Genomic DNA, 26007 nt, shown 5'->3' with positions numbered 1-26007 from the left:
GGACCTTCCTCTCCCTCCAGCCATCCACCTCCTGCCTTTCCATCCTTTTGTGTACGTGTTTGTTCTGTGTGTCTTGTCCCTGGGTTAATTACGTTTGTATAAGCTAGCGTTGCACTGTGTCTAATATCTTCTGTAAATTATTTTCTTATCTTTCCTTCTTCCTTGGTTACTTTGAGCATGTATATAATCTATCTATAATTCCAGTAATCTCTGTCTGTCTGTACGTTTGTTTGTCTGTGACCGCTGTTTCTCGACAACCACGGGTCCGATATACTTTTAACTTGCCAGGTATATTGCTGGGGACCCGAGGATGTGCCTTTTCAAGGTTTCATATTAATCGGACAATTACTTACCGAGCTATGTCCAAAAAACGATTCAACCAATCAGAGAGCAGCGAACGATCGCGTGTGCCGGCGTTGCGAATGGACCAAACCATTCCATGTAAATAGAGGGGGGGGTTCTGTGGTCGTTGCGAATGGACGAAACCATTTCATGTAAATAGAGGGGGGGGATTGTCACTGTACTCGCAAGCCGTTCGCCGTTCGCTTTGGCGTTGCGAATGGACCAAACCATTTCATGTAAATAGAGGGGGGGGATATAATTTTAGATAGATATATAGTACGGGCATATATATAGTACGGGCATGCCCTAGTAGGAATAAATTTAGTAGTATTGCCAACCTTTGTCTTCTTCTTCTTCTTCACATCCGTGTCGCTTTTGTCTTTTCCATATTGAATATCTGTGGCGCGATCCGGCCAACGTTCGGGAATCGGGTTAGTCGGGGTAACTGTTCGGCCGCGGTGCCATCCGCTCGGCAAACACAACATCTTATCCGCGGTCCGTAACAATTGGTGCCAGGAGTGGGATTCGGACCTGAGACTAAATTTATTTAGCCCAAATTTTGGAACACCAATTGTACTATTGGCCGTAACAATTGGTGTCGGGAGCGGGGTCGGACCCGAAGCGTGCTTAATGCACTCAAAATTACGAGCTGCTGAAATTTGATTTGTTTTAAAGAAAAACCCGAATTTTGAAATCGCGCCATGGATAGTCAAGGCGATCGGATGCCGGTGGGAGAGATAGACGGGGTAGAATCGACCCAGGACCTCGGGGAAATGTATGTGGATGAGGGCAATGAGGAGGTGGTTGAGGAGGTTTCAGGCGCGCAAAATGGCGCCTCGCACATGGCTACGGCGACCGCGCCCGCGACCGTAGCAGCGCCGCCGGTGGATTCGAACCTTTTTTTGCTACAAATGGGGGCCCTTATGGACAAAATGGGTGAGCGAATGAGGGCTGATAGTGAGCGATTAGAGGGCCAAATGGGAGCAATGAGGGACGAAGCGAAGGCTGATAGTGAGCGATTAGAGGGCCAAATGGGAGCAATGAGGGACGAAGCGAGGGGTACCAGTGCCCAAATTGGGAAGATAGACAGCAAATTTGAGGTGTTAGACAACGGGATAAAAGAGGTGAAAAATGGGTTAACGGGGCTAGAAGATAGGATGGAAGGCAAATTGCGGGAGATAGGGGAGCAATCCGCCCGGGAAATCAAACGGATGGGAGAGCAGATAGAGGAGGTGAAAATCGGGTTAGACGCTAAATTGGATGCCCAAAGGGATGAATTAGGACAGATGAGGGCGGCATCCACAAAAGAGATGGAGGAGATGAAGGAGGAAATACGACGAGGTGTAAGCGAGGAGGTCTCGGGGGTATGCGAGGAGGTAAAGCGAGGTGAGAAGCGTATGGAGAAAGAGGTGAGGAATAATACGGCTAGGTTACAGGGGGGCATAGAGGGTCTGACGAGGGGAGTAGAACAGCTGACAGTGGGACAAAAGGAACTCGTGGACCAAGTGGAAAAGAACACTGCAATAATCGGGGGGTTAAAAGCGACACAAAGAGACATCAAGGACGACTTGATAGCGACGAAGAGGCAATGTCAGATGGTACGTGAGGGACTGACAACGAGGTTGGACGAGGTGACAGACGTAATGGAGACGAAGGACCGGGAGGTGAGGACGCACATAGAAACGGTCAAGGTAGCCTTAGAGGACGAACTTGAGGAGACGCACCGGGAAATAAAAGAGGTGAAGCAAAAGTTAGAGAAGGTGGAAGAGGGGGTGAGTGAAATTAAGAAGAGATGGACAGAAACTAAGAGAGAAATACAGGAGGAGGTGATGGAATATGTACAAGGTCGGTGCTCAAATCGTGATGATGTGCTCACTACCGAAATAAAGAGTTTGCAGGTGGCGAAGGAGGTGCGGAGACGAGGTGCCAAGGTGAGTGGCGATATATTCGGAAATGCATATGATGTGAGGTGAGCTTCAGTCGGCTGCGGGGGTTGATTTGGATCCGGGTGTTCGTGAGAGGCCGTTGGTGAAGTGTGCGACGGAGGAGGTGTGCGAGAATGTCCGACTCTGGGGTGTGTGAGGAAAAAGTGCACGCCGAGGAGTGAGTGTGCTGTCGAGAGTGAGTCGGTCGTAGCGCGTGTGCGAGGGAGCACATGGAAGCGCGTAGTGAGGAGTGTTACAGAGGATGTAACGAGAGAGTGTACACCTGTGGTGAGTGTTATGGAGGGAGTAACGAGAGAGTGTGCGCAAGAGGATGCGTGAGAAAGGTGTGTAACGGACGGGTGCATGGGGAAAGAGTGCGCTGTCAAGAGTAAGGGAGAATGCACGCCTGTGGTGAGTGTTACAGAGGATGTAACGGGTGAGTGTGCGCAAGAGGGGGCGCGAGAAAGGTGTGTAACGGACGGGTGCATGAGGAAAGAGTGCGCTGTCAAAAGTAAGGGTGAGTGCGCGACCGAGTGTGGAGGTGAGAGTAGTAAGAGTGACACGAAGCGTGAGTTGGTTGTGGCAGGTGAGAGAGGATGTACACCTGGAATGGAAGGATGCACACCTGGAATGGTAGAGCGGGTGTGGGAATGCACACTTGAATTGGTAGTGAGGCACGTGATTGGCTGTGCAAGTGAGAGCACACCTGTGGTTGTCACAGAGGAGGTGACCGAGGAGGGGGCGCGAAGAGGTGTGTTGGTGAGGTGTGCGAACAACGAGTGTGTGCAAAGGTGTGCGGTGGTCAGGTGTGTGACCAAGTCTGTAAGCGGATTGAGTGTACCTAGGTGTGTCAGGGAAGGTGCAATGACAAAGAGCATGGAGACAGCTGGATGTATGAGCAAGGAACGGGCTGCGGGGTGTGAGCATGCAGGTGAAGCATCGACGGTGACCGGGTTAGCGGTTAGAGCGACTTATAGCCGAATCGGGCCCTCGGTGCGCGCCGGGCAGCTTCGCGTGCCGCGAGGACCAGCAGGGATCCGAACCACGGCGGTTTCGAAAGAACCGCCGTACGCGATCCACGCTGGGCCGCGCTTTGAACGGCCGCGTCCGTGCTCCACTAGGCGGAGCGGGCAGCCCAATAGGAAGGGTCGTCATGGCAACCCCTTTTTGTTGAGGCGTTCCGGCAGGTCGAGATCGGGCCATTGGACGGCTCTGTGCCGAGATGGTGCGTGGGATCTCGGCCCGGGTAAGCGTCCTTCCCTGCACCGAATGCCGGACGCATCCAGCCGCCGGCACCAAACAACCCGCATTCATTGCTCGGCCGTGCGAAGCCGGGCTGTAGAAGTGAATTGGCGCACCGAGAGGCACTAGTGAGTAGACTGATGACGAGGATAGTGTTTTGGCCCCGAAATTAGAAAAACAAAATTTGATGATTGGTAGAATGATTGGCAGATGATTGGCAAATTTTTGATTGGTTGAATTTGGACGAGTAAAATTGATAGTGGGACGTCCCCGATGTGGTGGGATGGCAACTCTGTCATCCCTCACAGTGGGGGCAAAGGAGCACTAGATTTATGGGGTTGGCAGTGAAAGCTCGCCGAGGGAGGGTTTGGATAATGTGTAGGGACCGAGAGATTGACAATAGGTAACGGTAAGGTTAGGTAGCTACATTGGACAGGTAGCTGGGGACATAGAGAGGGTAGTTTGGATGATAATGACGTGGTATGTGCTTAGTTTAAAGGGAAGACGGGGAGCACTAAGTTAGCAGGGCAACAGGTAGTTCAGATGATGCCGTGTGTATGGTTAAAAGGTGTGATTGCACAGGTGTGCAACTGAACAGGTGTATGGAGCAGTGTTTGAGTGAGTGATGGTGATGAGTATTGTGCTGACCAAATGGTCCAGGAAGGAAGGAGGGTGCAGGTGGCACCAGGTGTGATTGCACAGGTGTGCAACAACAGGTGTATGGAGAATGGTTGTGTGAAATACGTGGAGTGTGGAAAACATGGAATGTGGAATACATGGAGTGTGGAATATATGGAGTATTGGAATGGATGGTCGTGGAGTGAGTATGGTTGAAATTGTGGAGTGGAGTGGATGGTGCGAAGGTGTGAATGGGGGAAGAGTGGACCCCCATCACGAATACCCGGGGCGGGTAGTGTAAGTGTTAGGTAGAGGGTACAGGTAAATTGTGGTTGGATATTGGCATCTGTGGTGCGGGTGAAAGAATGGTATTTGGATGGGTGCATTAGTGTTATGGAAATGGCTGGGCGTGTAGCCTGTTAGTGTGTGTAGTTGGTTTGGGCACTCCACCACTGTGAGGATGTCGGCCAGGTGAGGCCGCAGGTGGGCTCTGGGAGCCGGTAGAGTTGTTGTGGATGGGGCCCGAGGATCCGGAGGACGGACCCGGGTAGCCCAGTGCCAGAGGGCACCAAGGGGTGACAGAGCCAGGAGGGGCCTTCCCCAGTTAGTTAGGTTAGGTGAGGAGCAGGTAAGCTCGGAGGCAACTACAGTGGTGGAGGTGTGCAGGTGGGTAGACCTGCTGGGAGAGCTACACGCCCCAGCCCAGAAATTGTGCAAGGGCACAGGGAGATGAATCGGGGGAGTGAGACCCCAAATTGAGAAGCACCACAGTTTGGTCAATGGGAATTGGTTTTTAGAACCCATAGTGTAAGTTGGCCAATGGATTGGCAGCGAAAGACCCCGGGTAGTGTAAAGTGTGTTAATGTCATTTAGAGGATAGTTAGGATTAAGAATCTCCTCACACCATCTACATCCACTCACCTGGGGTGACGTAACTCCACACCATGCCATGTTTTATTATTTTTATGATGCAAATGTTTTGGATTGTGAGACGCATCATGACGTGGGTGTGACATTGTGCTTTGTTGTTCCATCTCTTCCTCCTTATGAGGATTGATGATGAATTGGGTGATGGCAAATTTTGGCTAGAGGGATTGTGGTGACGAATTTGGAATAGAAGAAATATGGGGAAGACGTGACATTAGCGACGAATTTGTAAATGTGTAGATTGTTGTACATATGGGGTAAGGGCAAGGGTAGTGTAGGTGACAGGGGGGGTGACGTACGGTAGGGACGAGCTTTCTCACTTCGCTCTCCGTACGCACTTCACCTTGCATTGCCTTATTGATGTGTACCCTTGTGACCTTACCCCTCGCTCATCTGTCTTCCCCCCCCCTTTGTCTCCCACATGAGGACCTGTGCGCCGCTGGGCGCCGAGGGGAGCGTGCATGAGTCCGCCATTGTGCACCCGGAACTCCCAGAACCAGCTGTCTGCATCGATGCACCACATTATGGACCACATGTCTGTGACTGAGCACCACTTATGGACCCCATGGGTTGGGGCATGGCCCCTGTGCTGGAACCAGCCATGAGGGCCCGAGATCTTGCTGGCGGACCTTGGCCACAGGGCACCGATGCCCCACAGGTGAACCACACTAGTCGGCCCCTGTGGGCCATAAATAAATAAAAATGGACACGTTGGGTGCATTTCATTTTATGTTCAAATAGGCCGCCAGTAAGAAAATGAAAGAAAATGACAACATCAGGAAGAGAGTAATAGCCAGCAGAGGGAGCCGAAGAGCAAGAGACCACCTGCAGGGTTAGGGGTTGTTGTTTTTATTTTTATTGATGAACAGTGATGACTGTGCACCGATTGGTGCTTGAGGGTGTGTTGGTGCATTTATGGGTGCTTTCATGGTGCGTCGATGCAGAGCAGACTGTCTCCCCCCCAGAAAGAACAATCACAGGTCCTGGGTTGCGTTTTGTAAATAAAGTAGAGCCATTGTAAATAATGCGCCCCCACCGTAAATGTATAGTTTGAAGACCATTTCGCAATTCGGTTAGCTGTGGGCGTGAGTCTGTTAGGTAGGGTGCAATGGAGCAGCGGGACATATTTATTTATGTTTTAAAACTGTCGCACTCAAGGTCAGGGTTAAAAGTAGAGGGAACTACACCTACGTGTCACACTAAGTTAAAGTTATAGGCCCGGGACGTGCCTAAGAGGAGGAGGGTGCAGTGTTGTGGATATGAGGATTGTGTTTTTTTTATTGAGTTTTTTTATTATTATTGCTTTATTCTGGACCCTCCTTACTCCATTGTTGTATAAAGGTCAAAGGGCATTCCCGTAGTTAATTCCATAAAGCATACACGTTTGCCAATCATAGATTTCCCCCCTTGTTGGTAGTTATATCTTTATTATGTGCATTAGGGTAAGGCCTTGTCTTCCATTAAGATGACACTCCATTGCACCAAGTGAAACAAGATAGATTCCCTTTCATTCCCATTCCCAAAATCTCCATTTCCAGCTACATCCCCTCCAAGTCTCCATTGCAAACTGCACTGGGCAGTTTGCCAGGTTTGTTACAGCGGTGGGTTGCTGATTTCGCCCCAAAGCCGCCATTAAGCATGTGCTCAGCTCGGGGAAGAAGGGCGTGCCCGCCCATCGTCATCAAGGGTGGAGTCAGAGGGCCTGTGCCCACCAACCAGGGCCGAAGCGAGCTCACCGGGGGGCGGGTCCTGAAGGCCGATGGCTTGATCGCCGGACGCGCTATAAAAAGCGCGCGTGCAAGAGCCGAGGAGTTGTTGATTTGTTGCGTTGTTGAGAGGAGTTGTTGGACCAAGAGAGAAAGGGTTGTTGGACAGGGAGACGTGCGTTGTTGTTGACCCGATGAGCTTGGACAAGACGAGAGAGACGAGTCCTAAAAAGAGCACGCGACGTCCAAACAGCGGCAGCTTCAGCAGCAACAGCGGCAGCCACAGCAGCAACACAGCAACTTGGGGCCTTGACGGCAGTTTTGAGCGGGGCCGCGAAGGAACGGCGGCTGCCAAACGCGCCGATCGTGCTGCAGTGTCCGTTAGACCTTCCTCTCCCTCCAGCCATCCACCTCCTGCCTTTCCATCCTTTTGTATACGTGAGTTTGTTCTCTGTGTCTTGTCCCTGGGTTAATTAAGTTTGTATAAGCTAGCGTTGCACTGTGTCTAATATCTTCTGTAAATTATTTTCTTATCTTTCCTTCTTCCTTGGTTACTTTGAGCGTGTATATAATAGGAATAAATTTAGTAGTATTGCCAACCTTTTTGTCTTCTTCTTCTTCTTCACATCCGTGTCGCTTTTGTCTTTTCCATATTGAATATCTGTGGCGCGATCCGGCCAACGTTCGGGAATCGGGTTAGTCGGGGTAACTGTTCGGCCGCGGTGCCATCCGCTCGGCAAACACAACATCTTATCCGCGGTCCGTAACAATATATATATATATATATATATATATATATATATATATATATATATATATATATATATATATATATATACATACATACATACATATATACATATACAGTCATGTGAAAAAGTAAGTACACCCCATGCAAAGTTTTGACTTTTTCAACATATTTCAACATACAGCTATTTGATCTTCATTTCAACAATATTGATAGATAAAGGTGATATAATATAACAAATATCATGAAACATTTACATTTTGTAGTCCATTGTATAATTTAAATAAACATAAATGCAAATTTCGCATGTGGAAAAAGTAAGTACACCCCTACATTTATCACTACTTCAAATACCTAAAATTATAATCAGGTGCACCAGCTCAGATGCAAATGATTAGAACATCGTTAGAGAGAATCTTGGAGGAACCTGTCTTATTTGAACCTCAGGCATTTCGTTTGGTTTGCTCTTTGTTGTTGAAGTGTGCGGCGTCACCATGCTTAGATCAAAAGAGCCAACGGGGCAGTGGAGGGCATTGATTGGGTGGCGCGCCAAGGCTGACGTCACTGCGGCAAGGTTATTTAGGGGTGGGCCAAACGACATTTTCCCTCTTGCTCGACCCCTGGTTCTCTTCTCTTGAGAGTTCTCTAGAGTTGCACATCCGGCTCTGACTCTGGCACGTCCCTCTCTCGCTTGCATGTCCCTTTGTCTCTCTGGCACGTCCAACTCTTGAGAGAGCTCACTTGGACTTGGCTGATAGCGTGCAGTCGCACTTGCGTTCTTTCCTCCTGCAATTTCTTCGTTCTGAGTTTGTGCCTCATTTTGGAGATCGACCGTGTGTGGAGCTCGCAAGCCTGCGTTGGACGTGTGGTGCTTGGAGCGAGGCCTTGTGGTGCTCGGAGGCGGACGGAGGGGGCCGCATGGGACGTCAACGGACGCAAGACTACAGACGAGTTAAGACGCACCACACTCACGAATACACGACGTGTTCTTTTCGTTAATTCATCCCTTGTTCGTTTCTGAAGTCTGGTGTGTGGGATCCCAATTTAGGCCTATTATTTGATGACCCATCGTCCTGTAACATATACATTTACATATACATCCATATAAACAGTGGTCCAGAAACCCTGGGCACATTTTGAAGAACGATACCTGCAACAAACAGCTACGTTTATTATTGTTCTTTGGTGCAAAACAAAACATGATTACTCGTTAAACTGTCTAATCAGTCTAATATACATGAAACAGATCAGTTCAAATTGCTTTCCTTCATCGTCTATGCACAGCTGTAGCCGTGACGAAACACTCTGACACACAGTTCTGCAAGTTTCAGTCGCTAAGGCAGCAGTCTCATTACGGATGAATTGTTTCAAGTCTCTCGGGGTCGTAGGATTCCTCGCATACACTTTATGTTGGAGGAAACCCCAAAGGAAGAAATCACAGGGTGTTAAATCACAACACTATGGTGGCCATTCAACCGGACCACGACGGCCAATCCATTTGTCTGTAAAGTTCAAATCAAGGGCCTGGCGTACACTGGCAGTATAATGAGCAGGCGCACCATCATGCATGAACCACATTTGGCCATCATTCAGTGGAAATATATGCTGCTCCAAGATGAGAAGGTAATTTGCAGCATTCACTTTTTCTCAAAAAATATTGGTCCAACAATTCCTCCCGAATAAATGCCTGCCCAGACGGACACACAAGCTTGATACTGGACATTGTGCTCAACAGTAAATTGTGGGTTGTCCACTGCCCATATCACGCTGTTATGACGATTCACAGAACCAGATAAAGTAAACTTTGATTCATCTGACCTAGTGTTGTATCGAGGAAAAATGACGCTCCGGGCGAGATGTCAAATTTCCGCCCCCTCGCAACTCACACGCTGAATTAAACACAAAGCCCAATTAAATAACTTTATTACAAATCAAATTAGGTACAGTACATTTGCAAGTAAACAGTTAAAGTTTTGTTTTCTGCCTTTGTTTTGTTTTGTTTTCAAAAAATTATGGAAATAATGTTTAAAAAATGAATCTTTGATAAATTGTATAAAAATTGGCCCAACTTGTTCAATAAGATGACAGAGGTATTCCAAAAGCATAAATACAATGTCACTTCCACGTCCTCGCAATAAGAGAAGAAAAACATCGGGGCAATACCCCTGGCGCTCACCTGGTAGAATAAACGGTATACTGCACTGACTAAGGGTATTTTAAACCAATTTCAATGGTTTTTAGAAGACAGGGCAGCATGTCGAATCATACTAACATAATCATAAGACTTTTAAACAAACAAACAAAAAAATACCTATTTTGGGGGGCAACCCGTGCTGTGCGTGGGTCCCGCTCTTTCACTCCCTCTCTCTGTTCTCTTCACCCTCTCTTTTGCTCAAGGTCATCTGCCATCTGCTTGGAAATCAGCCAACATCACCGCTTTGCACAAAAAAGGTGCAAAAACATATCCTAGCAACTGCAGACCAATCAGCCTTCTCCCAATTATCAGCAAAGTCATGGAATCCATCATTGCTTCAGATATGAAATCTTTCCTCTTCTCCAATGGCTTGATCTCTGATCATCAATTTGGTTTCAGACCTGGTCACTCTACTCTGGACATGCTGCTTCTGCTTTCTCAACAATGGATGGAGGTCCTCAATGCCAAACAGGAAAAGAGAGCTGTCTCCCTTGACATATCACATACCTTTGATACGGTCTGGCACCCCGCTCTGCTCACCAAACTCTCCTCCTTTGGTATCCATGGAAATCTCCATGCATGGCTGGCGGACTTCCTCTCTAGTCATAGTCAACGTGTGGCCCTGAATGGGTTTCTCTCATCTCTTCTTCCTGTTCAGGCTGGAGTTCCCCAAGGCAGTGTTCTGGGCCCTGTGCTTTTTCTGGTCTTCATCAATGATCTCTCTGACTCTCTTGAAAATCCTCTCTATCTCTTTGCTGATGACTCTACTCTCTGTCGCTCCATTCCTCATCCCTCAGATCGGCAGTCTGCAGCCTCCTCACTCTCTGCAGACCTGGACAACATCACAGACTGGGCAAACAAGTGGAACATGTCTTTCAATCCTGACAAATCTCACACTCTTACGATGTCTCTCCGAAAAGACCGACTGGACAACCCTCCCATCCACTTTCTGAATAATCCTCTCCAATAAGTTCTGTCACTCAAGCTTTTGGGTCTCACGATCTGCCATGATCTTTCCTGGGAAAACCACATTTCAAATCTTGCCTCCAAAGCCAGTCGCCGACTGGGCATCCTCCGTCGTGCGAAGTCCTTCCTTGGCACACCTGAGCTCCTCACCACATTCAAGGCTTTCATTCACAGCTCAATGGAATACTGCTCTCCCCTCTGGGCTGGTGCTCCTGCCTCACACCTACCTCGTCTTCACGCTGTTGAAACCAAAGCGTTCAGAATCATTGGAATCTCCCACGATGAAGCTAACTCCAAGGGCCTTTCACTCACTCACCGCAGGCAGGTTGGTGGTCTTTCCGTCTTCTACCGACTCCTCTCTGGCCTTGACCCCCCAGCTCTCTCTGGGCTCTGTCCCCCAAATATTCCTACAGGTCGAACAAGATCTGCCTGCAACCCTCTTATGGTTAAACTGCCAAAATCAAGACTCACTGCTCACCTTCACTCCTCTTTTCTCCCGCCTCTGGAACAAACTCCCTCACTCTCTTCAATCCCACTCCACGCTCCGGGTCTTTAAAACAGCTGTTCACCACCATCTCTTATCTTCCCCCATCCAAAACCTTGATCTTTTCTACCCCCGCTAATTTCACCCCAAATCCACTTTATTGAAATACCAACTTCTGTCCTGGAAGTCCTTGGTGTCCTTGTGTTTTATACTTCTCCCACCCCCCCCCCCCTTCCCACGCCTCCTCCCCCCATGCCCTCTCCCTCCCACACATCTCCCTGCTCTCAAATGTTGTGTTTGTGTGCTTCCCCTTCTCTCCCCATCTTGTCTTCCGCACCCTCTTTTTATATATTTTGTTTGTCTGGTTGATTTGTTTGTGAAATAAATGTTAGCTCTTTCACGAGCCTCGATTCAGTATACAAGAACCCCCCCCCCCCCCCCCGCCACCCCCTCCCACCTCGTGTACCTCCTCAGAGCCCAATTTTTTCAATGCCTTGAACAAACATTGGTACATCATGGGTGATGAAGGTTGTGGTGAAGTTTCATCAGAATTGCTTGTGTAGTTTCTGAGAAGAAAACCAATACCGATTTCGGGGAGCAACCCCCCCCCCCCCCCCACGTAGATCCCCAAAAGGGTAGATTATTTTTAATGCCGTGAACAAACTTTGGTACAGCATGGGTGGTGAAGGTTGTAGTGAAGTTTAATTGAAATAGTGTGTTGTTTCAGAGAAGAAAGCAAATATCTATTTGGGGGGGGTGGGGGGGTGGGTGGGGGGTCAAGCCTGGATGCACTTTGACCCCGGTAAACCCCCCTAGACCCCGATTCCATTAATGCCGTGAACAAACTTTAGTCACAACACAACAAGTATCATTTGTGCCAAATTTGGTCGCAATCCCATCAGCGGTTTCAGAGAAATAGTTTCAAGTGACTGACTGACTGACGGACTGAACGACTGACGGATGGACTGACTGATGGACTTATGGACTAACTGACGGACGGATGGACTGACTGACGGACCGACTGACGGACGGATGGACTGACAAGCTCCCCTGAACTTCTTTCCAGGTGAGCTAAAAAGAGCAACCTCATCCTACTAACCTTGCAAAGAGGGAAGCAGAGAGAAGGAGAGCTCCACGATGATGACAACATATTGATCACAAGAGAATCCGGACACTGTGACACTGGGGGGGAAGGGTACTTTTACAAGTACGACTTCTCAAGATTTTGCTAAGATGGCGATCAGCAGCAAGACCCTGAGGTCTTGTGGCTTCTCCCCTCTGTGAAGGGCCATGTTGCATCAGCTCGCCACCCCCATGGCCTTCAAAAGGGGAATTCTACCATTTTTGTTTACGTAATAAATAGATGATTGTGTTTTATCCGGTAGGAAAATAAAGGAAATTAATTTTCAACCTTTAAAAATCGTCGGATAAATTCTGCTTTTTTGTTCTTATACCTTTCTCACCTGTACAAATGAGCCGCGAACACTAATGAGGCGTGAACGGGGAACTACAATGAGTGCGAACGCCTCGTCCGCTTAGTTTCCCGGCATGCCACGCGCTCCTTTTGCCCGCCCCCTCTCTCGGGAATATCGTTGGCCGCAACCATTGATCAGCAAATGAAGGGCGGGGCCATTTGCACAGTTTAACTCCTCCCTTCGCTTGTGCTTTCATGCGCTGCGGCAAAATGGTACGAAGTGTCGATAATGATAGATGCAAAATAACAAATTTGCTGCTTCCCAAAAGTGCCGCTCGGGGTGACCGCCCCTTTGCCCCCCCCCCCCCCCCTTTGCTACGACAGTGATCTGACCACAAGATGTTGCTCTGCAAATCATTGTCCATATCCATTAACCCAAGTAATGTCTCACATGCCTCAACACACCTGTCAAAATCATCCTCAGATCGTTGGTGAATTAATCTGGGTTTGTATGGTTTCGCATTAAGGTCTTTTAGTATTCCTCGAATCGATGATCGCCTTATGTTGGTGACGTTTGATAAACGAGTTGATAATGGTGTGGTACTGTCAAGTTGTTGTTGAAGGACCGCTCTGCTTTCCTCAGTTCAAACAGTACAAGGCCTACCTGGTGACTGTTTTGGAAGAATGCTGCCGGTTTCATCAAACTGCTTGTTTATTCTGCCGATGGTTCTTCTGTCAATTGCGTCGGCGCCACATTATTTGACAAGTTGTCTGTGAACTTCAGCCGGATTTCCAGATCCAGAATACAAGTGTACAGCGCGAATTTTCTGTCTCATGATATCCTCCGTCATATTAGAGCGTCTAATTCACAATGAACTGAACTAATGCAAAGACAAACGCGTGCAGCATGGTGAGCGAAGCTCAACCTGATCCATATCAAGTGATGCACCTCACCTTTGTGCTAAGAAGACTCTCGATCTTCCCAGCAACTTTTCTATTGGGTCGGTATGTGGCGGGACGTAGAAGAGTGGTATCGCTCCTGCAACACCTGCTGTACTAAGAAAGGACCCAGGTGAGTGGGAAGAGCTCAAATACAGTGCTATCAAGTCAGTGTGCCCAATAAGAGGGTTGCAGTCGACATAACTGAACCAATGCCGCTCACCACTGTGGGGAACCATTACTTCTGCATGAAAGAACGATTGATAACTGGCACATGGCTTGTCTCAGGATGGGCAAAGTCGAATGTGGATGAAACTCGTCTTTACACTTAGATCCAGTGAAAACGGGCACATGGCGTATCGCAGGAAGGGCAAACTCGTGTGTTATCAAAACGTGTTTTTACATTTAGAACGAGTGATAACTGGCACATGGCGTCTCCTAGGACAGGCAAACTCATATGTGGCCGAAACTCGTTTTTGCACTAATAACCAGAGATAACAACAAGCAAACTCGTATGTAACCTCTCCCTTCCACAGGTCTCCCCATGTCCCTGCTCTCCATCTTGTTCTCCCGCTCCCTTTATCATATGCTTTATGTTTTGTGTGTCAGTTTGTCTTTTTGTGATCAATGTTACACGAGTCAGTTTGTTTCTTACACAAGCCTCGATCTTGTATATAAAAAACAAACCAACAAAAAAAAAAACCACGAATACGCAGAACCCGCGAATGGCGGGGTCCAACTGTACAGGATGGTGTATTGCTTTTGTGAGTCATTATTTATTTTTATGCACATTACCATCTCCCCTTAGGAGACCAGAATTATGCTGGTCAAAAGCTTCTAGATGTCTGTGCTGGAAACGAACTATACATAACTAACATGCTATTCAAGCAACCAAATGCAGGTTGTACACCTGGACAACTCTTAGCAACTTGCACAGGAACCAAATTGATTACGTTCCGATTGAGAAGTGATGGTGAAGTGCCAAGTCATGGCCACCAACACATTTTGGAGCAAATTGTGCATCTGATAAAGAACTCCTGGTTGTAAGACTCAACGTCAAACTGAAGAATCTAAAGAAAGGGAATGTAACAATAAGATGCAACATCCAAAACATTCCTGAACAATTTAACATCGAAGTCAAGAACAGATTTGAAGTTCTCAATCTGGGTGAAAGAGACCCGGAGGGCATCTGGCAAGTTAATAAAACAACAATTTATTTAAATGAGCAGAAGTACATTCCCAAACAAAAAAGGCAGATCACCATGCCTGTCTGACACAGCCATCAAGATCGCCGAAAAAGGTCGGAAACTCGGAGGACGACACTTTACATCACCCAAGAGATGCTGCAAGAAATTAACCACAGAAATCTAGTGCCAAGCAAGAAAAGACAAGGAAGCACATTCCATCTGCAAAGAGCTAGAAAACAGGGGAAAAAAGAAGGAAAAGCAACATGAAAGACCTTTTAAAATGTTCCGGAAAGTTCGTACTCACGATTGGAGTGGTAAAGGACGCAAATGGCGAAAGCTGAACCGAGGAGGAAGAAGCGAAAATAGATGGAAAGAATATACTGATATGCTTTATAAGACAAAAGTGACCGCACTGTGGTGCTACCTGGCACATGGCGTCTCCTAGGACAGGCAAACTCATATGTGGCCGAAACTCGTTTTTGCACTAATAACCAGAGATAACAACAGGCAAACTCGTATGTAACCTCTCCCTTCCACAGGTCTCCCCATGTCCCTGCTCTCCATCTTGTTCTCCCGCTCCCTTTATCATATGCTTTATGTTTTGTGTGTCAGTTTGTGATCAATGTTACACGAGTCAGTTTGTCTCTGTCAGTTTGTCTTCTGGTGAAACTGCCAAATTCAAGGCTCTCTGCTCACCTTCTCTTTTATCCCACCACTGGAACAAACTCCCTCACTCCCTTCAATACCACTCCTCCCTCCAGGTCTTTAAAACAGCTGTTCACCACCATCTCTTATCTTCCCCCATCCAAAACCTTGATCTTTTCTATCCCCATTAATACACTCCAAATCCACATCTTTCAATCTCAGACTTCATTCCTGAAATTCCTTGTAGTGTCAATTTGTTTTGTACCGTGTACCCCTTCCCTCCCCCCAGTCCTCTCCCTTTGAACAGATCTCTCAATGTGCCTGTTCTCTACTGTTGTGCTTGTGTGCTTCCCCCTCTCTCTCCCCATATTGTCTTCCCCTCCCTTTATTGTTTTATGTATCCGTTTATGTTTTTTGTGTTTGATGTCGTATACGAGCCTCGATGTTGTATACAAAAAAACCAACAAAAAAACCCCCGTAACGGTCCGATTGGGAAACACATTTAAAGCGCAAATAAAAAGATTAACTCGACACCTCTTATCCATGTCACCCTCCCCACAGTTATATCAGAACGAGCTAATTCGTCACACGGTGATAGATTCCTGAACCCCAATATGAAGCCGTTCAAATATTACGTAACACTATTTTTTCCAGTAATTTGCATAACGTAATGCTTGATTACCGTTTATTCTGACATACCATGTGTTCTGACGGGCTTGATTATAAACCTTACTATTCCACATATGATTCGATTTTTCTGGGTCCCTCATCGTGAATAACACTCAGCTCAAACAAAGCCAATGGAAATCTGAAGCAACTCGCACAAGTGTATAATTAGCAGAGGCCTACAGGCCTAATGTGTTAGACCCACCAAAAAACTAAGATGGCGGCCATATCATTTCGTTTCAGTGTTATGGTGGGTGGAGTCCAGCAAAAGATGTGGGTGTGGTCCAGCAGCTGTCCAACCAATGGGTGCACATTTCAAAAATTGACCCCAACAAAAACCCAAACAACAGCAACACAAAGCTCTTGCACACTTGCGACATGTTGCAGGTAAAAAAAACGATGGCATGCCCATTTTTACAGTACAGTGAAGACCTCACCCCAAACCTGATATCCTGAAAAGAAAAGTTAAGAAAGCTCTCGGAAATAATGCCAACAGCAAGCCACCTGGAAGTGACAAAATCCCTATCGAACTGTGGAAATCACCCAGAGAAAGGAAGGCATTGACATGTTGACCAAAATTTGCCAACAAATCTGGGAAATAGTAGTGTGGCCGATTGGTCTTTTTTCATTCCACTGCCCATAAGGGGATGCCAAATGCCATAAAAACTAGATGGTATTTATAGAATACTTACCCTGCGCAGTCAACTTGTTGCGAGCCAACTCTTCTGTTTTTGAACATTTTTTTTTCCCTTTGATCCAATATGGCTGCCAGACCACGTGAGCGATGACATCATAAATTTATATTCTCTAATATAATTGTTGCATAGATCACACTCAATACATTTCAAACTGATCAGACGAAGCATTGTCCCTGTTGAATTATGACGTCATAATTGTGGCACCAATGACATCATCGTTAACACTTATTCCCCATATGGAGTTCTTTACAATGAGCCGTTTCAATTTTTTCCATGCAGCAGTTTTGGAGATATAAAGGTGCACCATTTTTCGGTTTTTACAAGATGGCGGCTGGACCACATGACCGATGACGTCATGATTATCATTAAAATATTCTAAAGGAGGTGTTCCGATGGTGAAAATTTCGTGTCCATCAAACCAACAGTTGCTGAAAATTTTAAAATAATGATCAGATGGATAAGTGTTGTATTTGTCGAATTATGACGTCATAACGAAGGCACCGATGACATCATTAACACATCTTATTCCTCATGGGGAGTAGTTGACTGAGCCAGGTCTCAATTTTTTCAATGGAGTGGTTTCAGAGATATTTCAGAGGTGCGAAGTTTTTCCAAGATGGCGCCTGTACCACGTGACCTATGACATTATAATAATTATTAAAATATTCTACAGGAAGAGGTGGTCCTATGGTGAAAATTTGATGTCAATCGGACCAACGGTTGCCGAGAAAATGATTTTTTTAAATGCAGACACGTACATACGTATATGAATGCTTAACCCCGCTTTTCGCTTCGCGAGCGCAGGGTAATAACTGACCCATTGCATCGATTTCACACTCCCGCAAAGTGCTTGCTGCTAAAGATAATTCAAGACGACCAACAATTTATGAATGAACAACTTTGAAGAACAAGCTAGATTCAGGAAGCACCGAGGCAAAAGGGATCCATATTGCCAACATCGGATGGCTCATGGAACTGTGGAGAGAAACGGAGACGTGTACGTTCACTTCATTGGCCACAGCAAGGCTTTTTTTCTTTGTATACATAGTCGAAGAAGAGTATGGAAAAGGTTGTACACTGAACAGGCAGGACGTAACAGACAAAAACAGGACGCAAAACATACATGTAGTGGACAAGATGGACACAGAAAGAAATTCCAAGGAGGGAAAACTAGAAAATTGAAAGGAGGGTTTTGGGTGTGGTTAACAAGGGTACAGACTAGCTCAGCATGGTTTAGGACTAGGAATGGCCTGAGATGGTGGTGAAAAGCTGTCTTGAAGACTTGGAGGGAGGAATGAGATTGAAGAGAATGTGGAAGTTGATTGTACAGGCAGAAAAAATAGGAACAAATGAGTGGAGGTGAGCAGTGATCCTGGATTTAGGTAGGTTCACCATAAGGGGGTTGATGGTGGACCATGTGAGCCCTGCAGAAACTGGGGGCATGGGAAACAAAGCACTGCAAGAAAAATGGGAAACAGAGAGGGTGCAAGACCAGAAAGGTGGCAGAAAAAGAGTGATCACTAACCTGTCGGAAATGCTGAAGTGATAGACTCAGCTTCATTGTGGGAGAATCCAATAATCTTGAAGGCCTTGGTTTCCACTGCGTCAAGCCGAGCAATATATGTAGCCAGGGGAGCCAGCCCAAAGGGGAGAGCAGTACTCCATCAAGCTATGGATATGCCTCGTCGGTTGATGGGAGTTCAGGTGTGCCAAGGAAGGATTTTGTACAATGGAGGATGCCCAATCGGCGGCTGGCTTTAGAGGTCAACTTTGAAATGTGGTTTGCCCAAGAAAGACAGTGAGACCCAGGAGTTTGAATGGCTGACCTTCCTCAAGGGGATTGTTAAGAAAGTAGATGGGGGTGTTTGCTAAATGGTCTGTTGAGAGAGAGATAGTAAGATTTGTCAGGATTGAAAGGCATATTCAAGTGTTGGACCAGCTTGTGATTTTATTTTTTTTTAAGGTCGAAGAGGGAAGAGGCTGCTGCCTTCCTGTTTGAAGGATGTGGGATGTCACAGCAGAGGGTCACAGCCAGAAAGTGAGAAAGCAGGACTATTCCTCAAGATCCAGAAAACAAAGATTATGGCTACAGCAAATTTACAACAGTTCCATGTTGTCGGAGAGGGCATCGAGTAAGAATTAATTTTTCTTGGGTCGAATTTCACTTCGACTGGAGACTGGTCTGCAGAGATCAAGAGAAGCCCAGCACTTGGAAGAATGACAGATGGCTACCTTTCCGAAGGTATGGAATGACTAATATTTCAGTTGGAACACAGATATGACTTGTTCACCCACTCATCTTCCCCGTCATGACCTATGCTGCTAAAACATGGATCACCACAAAAAGAGGCAAGTTGAGCATGCAGGTTATTGAAATGGTGTTGGATAGGATGTTTCAGATTCCCTGCATTGCAAGGAGATCAAACTATTCCATCTTCCAGACCCACGACCATCCTGTTCCACTTGAACGTGTAATCCTCCACCAGAAGCTGGTCTACTTTGGTGACATTCCAAAGTCCCAAACCCACCTCAAGAAATCGCTGATGACCAGATTGGTCGTAGAAGAAGAGGGCGACCTACATCAAGATGGCTGGACGAATGAAGTCAGCAACAGAGATGCAAATCAATGACCTCAAGGAGGCAGTGAAGGACAGGTGTAGCTAGCAGGCCGAGAGTCGGCGACCATCTCCACTACCTACATATTTATTTGCGAGCAACCTGGGTATGTGAACTTTTTTGTCGTGTAGGAGCTGCTGTCCAGACCACCACACTACAGGATATCAAGTAGAAATAGGTGAACTCAGGATGTTAGCAGATGGGCAGTTGGGACTGAAATAAGCACAAGACATGCTCTTCAGCTTAAATTACAGTGGGGTACAAAAGTCTGAATCCAGTTGCAAATTTATTAAATTTGATGTGAATACAAACAAAAATGTTGCAATACAAAACCAAAATAAGGGATTTACATGAACTCAAGGATATTCTAACACTCATTATAAAATGGAAAAAAAAGGTCTTTACATATACCCAACAACCCCCCATCTCCCCCTTGGATTGAGAACTGCCTCAACTCTGTTTGGCAATGATTAAATTACTTTATGGATTATGCTTGAATCTATTTTTTCCCTCCAACACTTTTGTAATGCACTCCAGAACAATCAGAATGCTCACATAAATTTCAGCTCTCTCAAATGTACCCATTTATTTTAAGAAAATTTTTCAGTCAATAATAATTTTATAACAGTGAGCAGTTATGCTGGGGCCCAAGCTGCACCACTTTTATCAGACACGTGACCCATGACGTCATTGGGTAGGCAATAACATATTTAAAGTTTCAAATTGATCGGAAAAGGTTTATATTTCTATCTAATATGGTTGCCATACAACGTGACCTATGATTTCATCTTTATAAAACCGAATTCAGAATGGGTAATCGATCACAAATTCAAAAGTTTTGCATTGATTATATAAGGTTTATTTTTCTGTCCAATATGGCTGCAAGACCACATGAATAATGTTTAAATTATCAACCTATATTCCAGATTAGTTGATCATATGGATACATAACGTTTTGCATTAATTAAACGGTTCAAGAGAAGGAATTGTTTTAAGGTTTTCGTTCAATCCAATATGGCTGCCAAACCACGAGTGATTACATTTGGCTGAACAAACTTTTATCCCCAAGGATGTTGATGATGATGATGACCACTCCTGCATCATCACATGCATATGGCTGCCGAAGAAGCTTCTTGACTATTGGGCACAATCCTGGTTGGGGCGTCTCCTACGCAGGACACTCGAATAGCTCATTCATCCCAGTAAGCTGGTACTCATTTCACCAAAAGTGGTCCTACAGGTCGCACAAGATCTGCCAGCAACCCTCTGATGGTTAAACTGCCGAAATCTCGGCTCTCCGCTCACCTTCACTCTTTCATTCCTCTTTTCTCCCGCCTCTGGAACAAACTCCCTCACTCCCTTCAATCCCACTCCTCCCTCCAGGTCTTTAAAACAGCTGTTCACCACCATCTCTTATCTTCCCCCATCCAAAACCTTGATCTTTTCTACCCCCGCTAATTCACCCCAGATCCACCTTGTTTGAAATTCCAACTTCTTTCCTGGAAGTCCTGGCAGTGTCCATATGTTTTATACCTCTCCCACTGCCCCCTTCCCACGCCCCCCCCCCCAAAGCCCTCGCCCTCTCTCAGATCTCTCGATGTCTCCATGTCTCTCGGTCCCTGCTCTCAAATGTTGTGTTTGTGTCCTTCCCCCTCTCTCCCCATCTTGTCTACCGCTCCCTATGTTATATGTTTTATGTGTCGGTTTGTCTTTCTGTGTGATTAATGTTCGCTCTTTCACGAGCCTCGATATTGTATACAACAAAAAAAAAAAAAAAAAAAAAAAAAAAAAAAAAAAAAAAAAAAAACCTCGGAAGGATGACATGCTCAGTCAACCACACCTGGGGTTAATTAAACGACCGACCGGGATTTGAACTCGGGACCCGAGAATCCCAAGCCAGCACCTAGCCGTTAAGCCAACATCAGGCATATCCCCAAGGATAGTGCAGGACATGCTTAGTTTTGCCTCCATTGGTTCAGCGATTTAAGGGAAGAAGAATTTTAATTGTTTTAACTTAAATCCAACAAGGGTGCCAAACGATGACACTTTCATTTTCAAACTGTATTTCCTATAGCTAGTATATCATATGTATGAAGTGTCATAATCAATCTAGTAAGCCATCCGGGAGGTTAAAAAAAAAAAAATTCCAAAAAAAGAAAAAAGAAAAAAGAAAAAGGTCTGCCAGACCATGTGATCAATTTATTTTGTGTTGAGCGGATAAGGATTTCAATTTAACCAACTATGAATGGCATACCACTTCACAGATGATATCACCGTTAAAGTTTTATCCCCATGGCGAGTACCTGTCATGTGTAAAGTTTACATTTTATTCGTTGAGCGCGTACAGAGATGTCCAAAGCTTTTCCTTCAATCCAATATGGCTGCCATAGCACATAACTGAGGATGTAACACAAAAAAAAAAATCGCCAGTGGGTATTCACTCCTATTTTGAAAGTTTCACATCAATCTGACAAGCAGTGGCAGAGAAAAATGAATTAAAAAGCTAATACAAGTGCAAAACGGAGGCGGAAGTAGAAATTGAGGACCAATGGTCCTGTAACACACTTGGCTGCTGCCAAAAAGTGGAGTGATGGTTGGATCAGTGTAAAAATAAGAACTGGATTTAGAATACACGTTTTAAATCGGGTAGTATTGACAATGTTAACAGTAGTGCAACTCCCTGCTGTCTATGTGCCACCTTAATTTTTGATATTATCCACCGGTATGATGATGTCACTTCCTTAAAATTTGACCTATTTGATAAGGAAGTGCAATTCCAAGGTGTCATATTTTTCAAGACCTGCCCCATTTTCTTAATCACATCACCGGTGGCCATATTGTTTTTTTGGAATAGCTCATTTTAATCAAACGTTCCTGTAGGTAGTCAATCATATATTTTAAGTTTTGCACCGATTGGTTAAGCGGTTTCAAAGAATAACATTTTAAAAGTTTTTCTTAGGATCCGATATGGCTGCCATACTACTTGACTGAAGATGTCATGGTTAACTATATTTTCCTTGGGTAGCTGATCACAAGTTTATAGCTTCGCAATAATCGTTATGGAATTTGAGAGAAGAAGAACGTTAAAGGTTTTCCTGCAATCCAAAATGCCAGCCAAACTAGATCAAAATTCAAGTACTTTTGGGACCGTTAAACCATACGATGACCTAGTTGTAAGTGGGGGAGGGGAAGGATGCCATGAACATACTTCAGATCTATCAAACCAAAGATAATTTTAGTCAACTTTGGTGACAATCACATCAGCAGTTCCGGAGAAGTTTTAAGTGTTAACAATTGACTCCACGACATCCCAAAAGCTAACCTTAACTATGTTCCAGGTGAGCCAATAGTAATAATATGAACAAAATCAATAGGATATCAGCCAGAATGGCTTGGTCCTCTAATAAAAATGTTCAATATTACGAAAGATGGCTGTTTGAAATCGTGGTACTGATTTAAGTGGACTCGACCTTTTGTATCCTGCTGTAAGCAATTATTCCGTAATATTAACTCCCTCTGCTCCAAAAAAAAAAAAAAAAAAAAAAAAAAAAAAAAAAAGAATGCTACTGCAACCACTTACTGCAATTATACTGCTCGCACCAACGAGCGACGACAATGTGCCTCAACTAAGCAACAGACATGTACATACTCAAGTTGACTTATAAGCCATCACATACTGAATGCAAGTTTCATCCATTTATATCCTTTGATATTTCATGGTATATATCTCCCTCTTTTTGTATATTTTGTTTGTCTGGTTGATTTGTTTGTGAAATAAATGTTAGCTCTTTCACGAGCCTCGATTCAGTATACAAAAAAAAAAAAAAAAAAAAAAAAAAAAAAAAGATGTATAAATGCAACCTGTTGGTGTACACACTACAGCAACAATGACTTGGTGGTGCCGCATACATAAAACTGCAATAAAAGAAGAGTAAAAAAAAACAAAAAACGTGTGCACCCACAGACGCACATATCAGGACAGACAACCTCCGTGCCCATTGTGCGGAGGGGTACATGTGCAATCCATCAAATCATTCTGATAATTAAAATAAGGGAGGAAAAAGTTGTTTATTCCTAAGTGATATTGGGAATACACCAAAATTTGTAGAGCACGCAGCCACGTTTAAAACTTTTGATTTATGAAATAGGATGAAGGGGTATTTGGGAGAAATAAACAGAACTGCCATTTTCTACGACAAATTAGAAGGTTAATTCAAAGCAGATGAAATATTGATAGGTGTAATTTTTTTTTATACAAAACTCAGCACTCATTCAAGGTGTATCTTTGTAATGGATACTTTATTTTACTCCCAAAAGCCTCTTTTTTAATATCCCCATCCACACTCATTCTTTTCCAGTTTGTATTCTCCATTCACCCACAGCATAACTCAGACCCAGACAGCATCCATGGTTGGGAGACGGTGACATGGCTTTGCCTCAATCATCTAATCTTAAATAAAACATGGGCATTCCTATATACACAGATGAATGTATGCAAAATAAAAACAACACAAATAAAAAGGCAATTTTAAAATAAAAACTCCCAAGTGGCTGTAACGTTCCTGAACAAACAGGACTACACCAGAAGCTTTCGCCTTGTAGTGCGGAGCTTGCCTTCATGCCCATTTCTTCTCAGAGAAGCCTTGCTCTCGAGATGCGCGCAGCCTTGGATGCAAACATAAGTTTGGGAGCAGCATTACAAAATGCATGGACTTATGAGGCAAAGTGGGCCAACTGGGGGGCAAAAGAAAAAGGCAGAAAAGCCAAGGAAAGTTTGAATGATTTTTTTTTTTTTTTTAAGAGGGCTCACTATCCACAGTTGGTGCTGCCAGCACCTCTGGGGATACACAGGTGCCATCTGCTCTCCGTGCCATGCGATCCAGTTCTGCTTGGAAGTCAGTGAGCGATGACTTTGAGCCTGCAAACGGTAAGAAAAAAAACGCGAGAACAAACACAACAAAGAATGGTTTCTCACCAAAATGCAGCATGCATGGCAAATGTGTTATACAGAACAGGAACTAAACAAAAGAAAGCCAGACTAACGATGGCCAGATTATTTGGTGTCAAAATATGGGAAAAGCCCATCCTTTATTTCCAATTCGTCTGTTATTACCCAAATAGTGCAAAGTACGTCTCACATAAACGAGAGTTCATAGAACACCATACCCCACGCAGTCTTGAGAAACAAGGACATGGGCGGGGTCCGCGAGTGGCAGATTTGATTGGTCGTGATGACATGTAATGCCGCAGTAGTCTGTCCAAGTACTGCTAAACGGGTTTAGGAAAGTGCCAATAAGGCGCGTTGTTTTCTACAGTGTTTAAGTATACAAATAAAATAATTGAAATAAAATAATTTTAAAGGTTGTTAAAAAAAAGAAAAAAAAGGTTTACCACCGTTGATGCAGCGGATTTTACACGACCTTATTTGACACGTTACATTAATTATTCGTACCTGTTGTTTTTGTCCGTTATGACATCCTTAAAAACAGCAAGTTCCCCGTTTAGAATAATATTTATGCCTCTGTTGACGAAGTCGCCGGAGGCATTATGTTTTCAGGTTGCCCGTCCGTAAAAGGTTTTCGTTACCGCAATAACCTGAGAACGGCTGAATGGATCTTCGTCAAACTTAGTGCAGGTATGTATAATGAGGTAAAGATGAACTGATTACATTCTGGGGTCAAGAGGTCAAAGGTCAAAGTCTGTAATAGGTCGATAACTTGTGAACAGCTGAAGGGATTTAAATTATAAACTTGGTACAGGTATGTATAATGATGTAAACATGAACTGATAAAATTTTGGGGTCGAGATGTCAAAAGTCATAGGTCATGTCAGCTAAAAATTTGATAACGAGAGAACAGCTGTATGGATTTAAATCAAAGTTGGTACAAGTATTATAATGATGTAATAATGTGGACGGAGGCATAACAGTCAACGGCGTGACGTGTCGAAGACCGTCGTTCTAGTTTTCTTTTGTTAGACTGCCAGAAAGGCAGAAAGTTAAAAAAAAAAAAAAAAAAATCTCACTCCTCTCTGGGCATGTGCGATCGGGCCAAATTCAGAGTCAAAGCACTGCTAAACCACAGGTTAGTCCTCAGATTCATGTTCAAAATATAACATTTAATTGAAATCAAGTTGTTCCTTGATAATAAATTGACGTTTGAGGATGAATGGATGGACAGACAGAAGTGAACCAATTGTTTAACCCCGCTTTTCGCTTCGTGCACAACAACAACAACAACAACATGCATTTTAAGGCCATTTTTCCCTGCCAGAGCGGGGGTTAGCCTTGCGGTCCCCATGACAATCTTCTCCATTTTTGCTTCGTGCACGTGAAGCAATAATCTAATCGTCCTTGCACATCTGACAAAATTGACGTGTGCTCAGAATGAACATGCCAACATGTTTGGCTAATATCATATATCTCACCTTGCACATTCTTTCATAAGCAGCACATGTGTGCAGTTTGCCTTCATTTTGCAAGGAGCATGACTGACACTGATGCAGTGCCCCCTGAAAGTTAGAGCAGGAATTTGTGATTTATTCAGGGTGCTGGCGATAAATCGCCTACTCTTCAGGAAGACACCGTAGGATCTTTATCATCCACCAACGGATATCAGCATACAGGACACCCAACAACGTCCATCCGAGGGACGGCACAATTTGTGATGCATCGCCCTGCCTGGAAAGGAC

General features: G+C 45.0%; 1 protein-coding gene across 7 annotated transcripts in view; it reads right to left on the bottom strand.

Moving 5' to 3' along the window:
- Window positions 1-23366: 23366 nt before the first annotated feature.
- LOC137421434 (cytoplasmic dynein 1 light intermediate chain 1) overlaps window positions 23367-26007 on the bottom strand; it is a 35497-nt gene continuing 32856 nt past the window's right edge. For 4 of the 7 annotated variants that reach the window (XM_068107490.2, XM_068107491.2, XM_068107492.2 and 1 more), the window contains exon 13: window positions 23367-24235. In XM_068107490.2, the coding sequence (XP_067963591.1) occupies window positions 24114-24235 (122 nt within the window). In that variant the 3' untranslated portion in view covers window positions 23367-24113. The remainder of the gene's footprint in view (window positions 24236-26007) is intronic. The other 3 variants (XM_078771407.1, XM_078771408.1, XM_078771409.1) reach the window with 1 other exon arrangement.

Source organism: Myxine glutinosa, chromosome 2 (assembly GCF_964187855.1).
Source record: "Myxine glutinosa chromosome 2, kmMyxGlut1.1, whole genome shotgun sequence".
Taxonomy (NCBI): Eukaryota; Metazoa; Chordata; class Myxini; order Myxiniformes; family Myxinidae; genus Myxine; species Myxine glutinosa.
The sequence above is the reverse complement of the archived record's forward strand: the minus strand, read 5'-3'. Positions and strand labels throughout refer to the sequence as shown.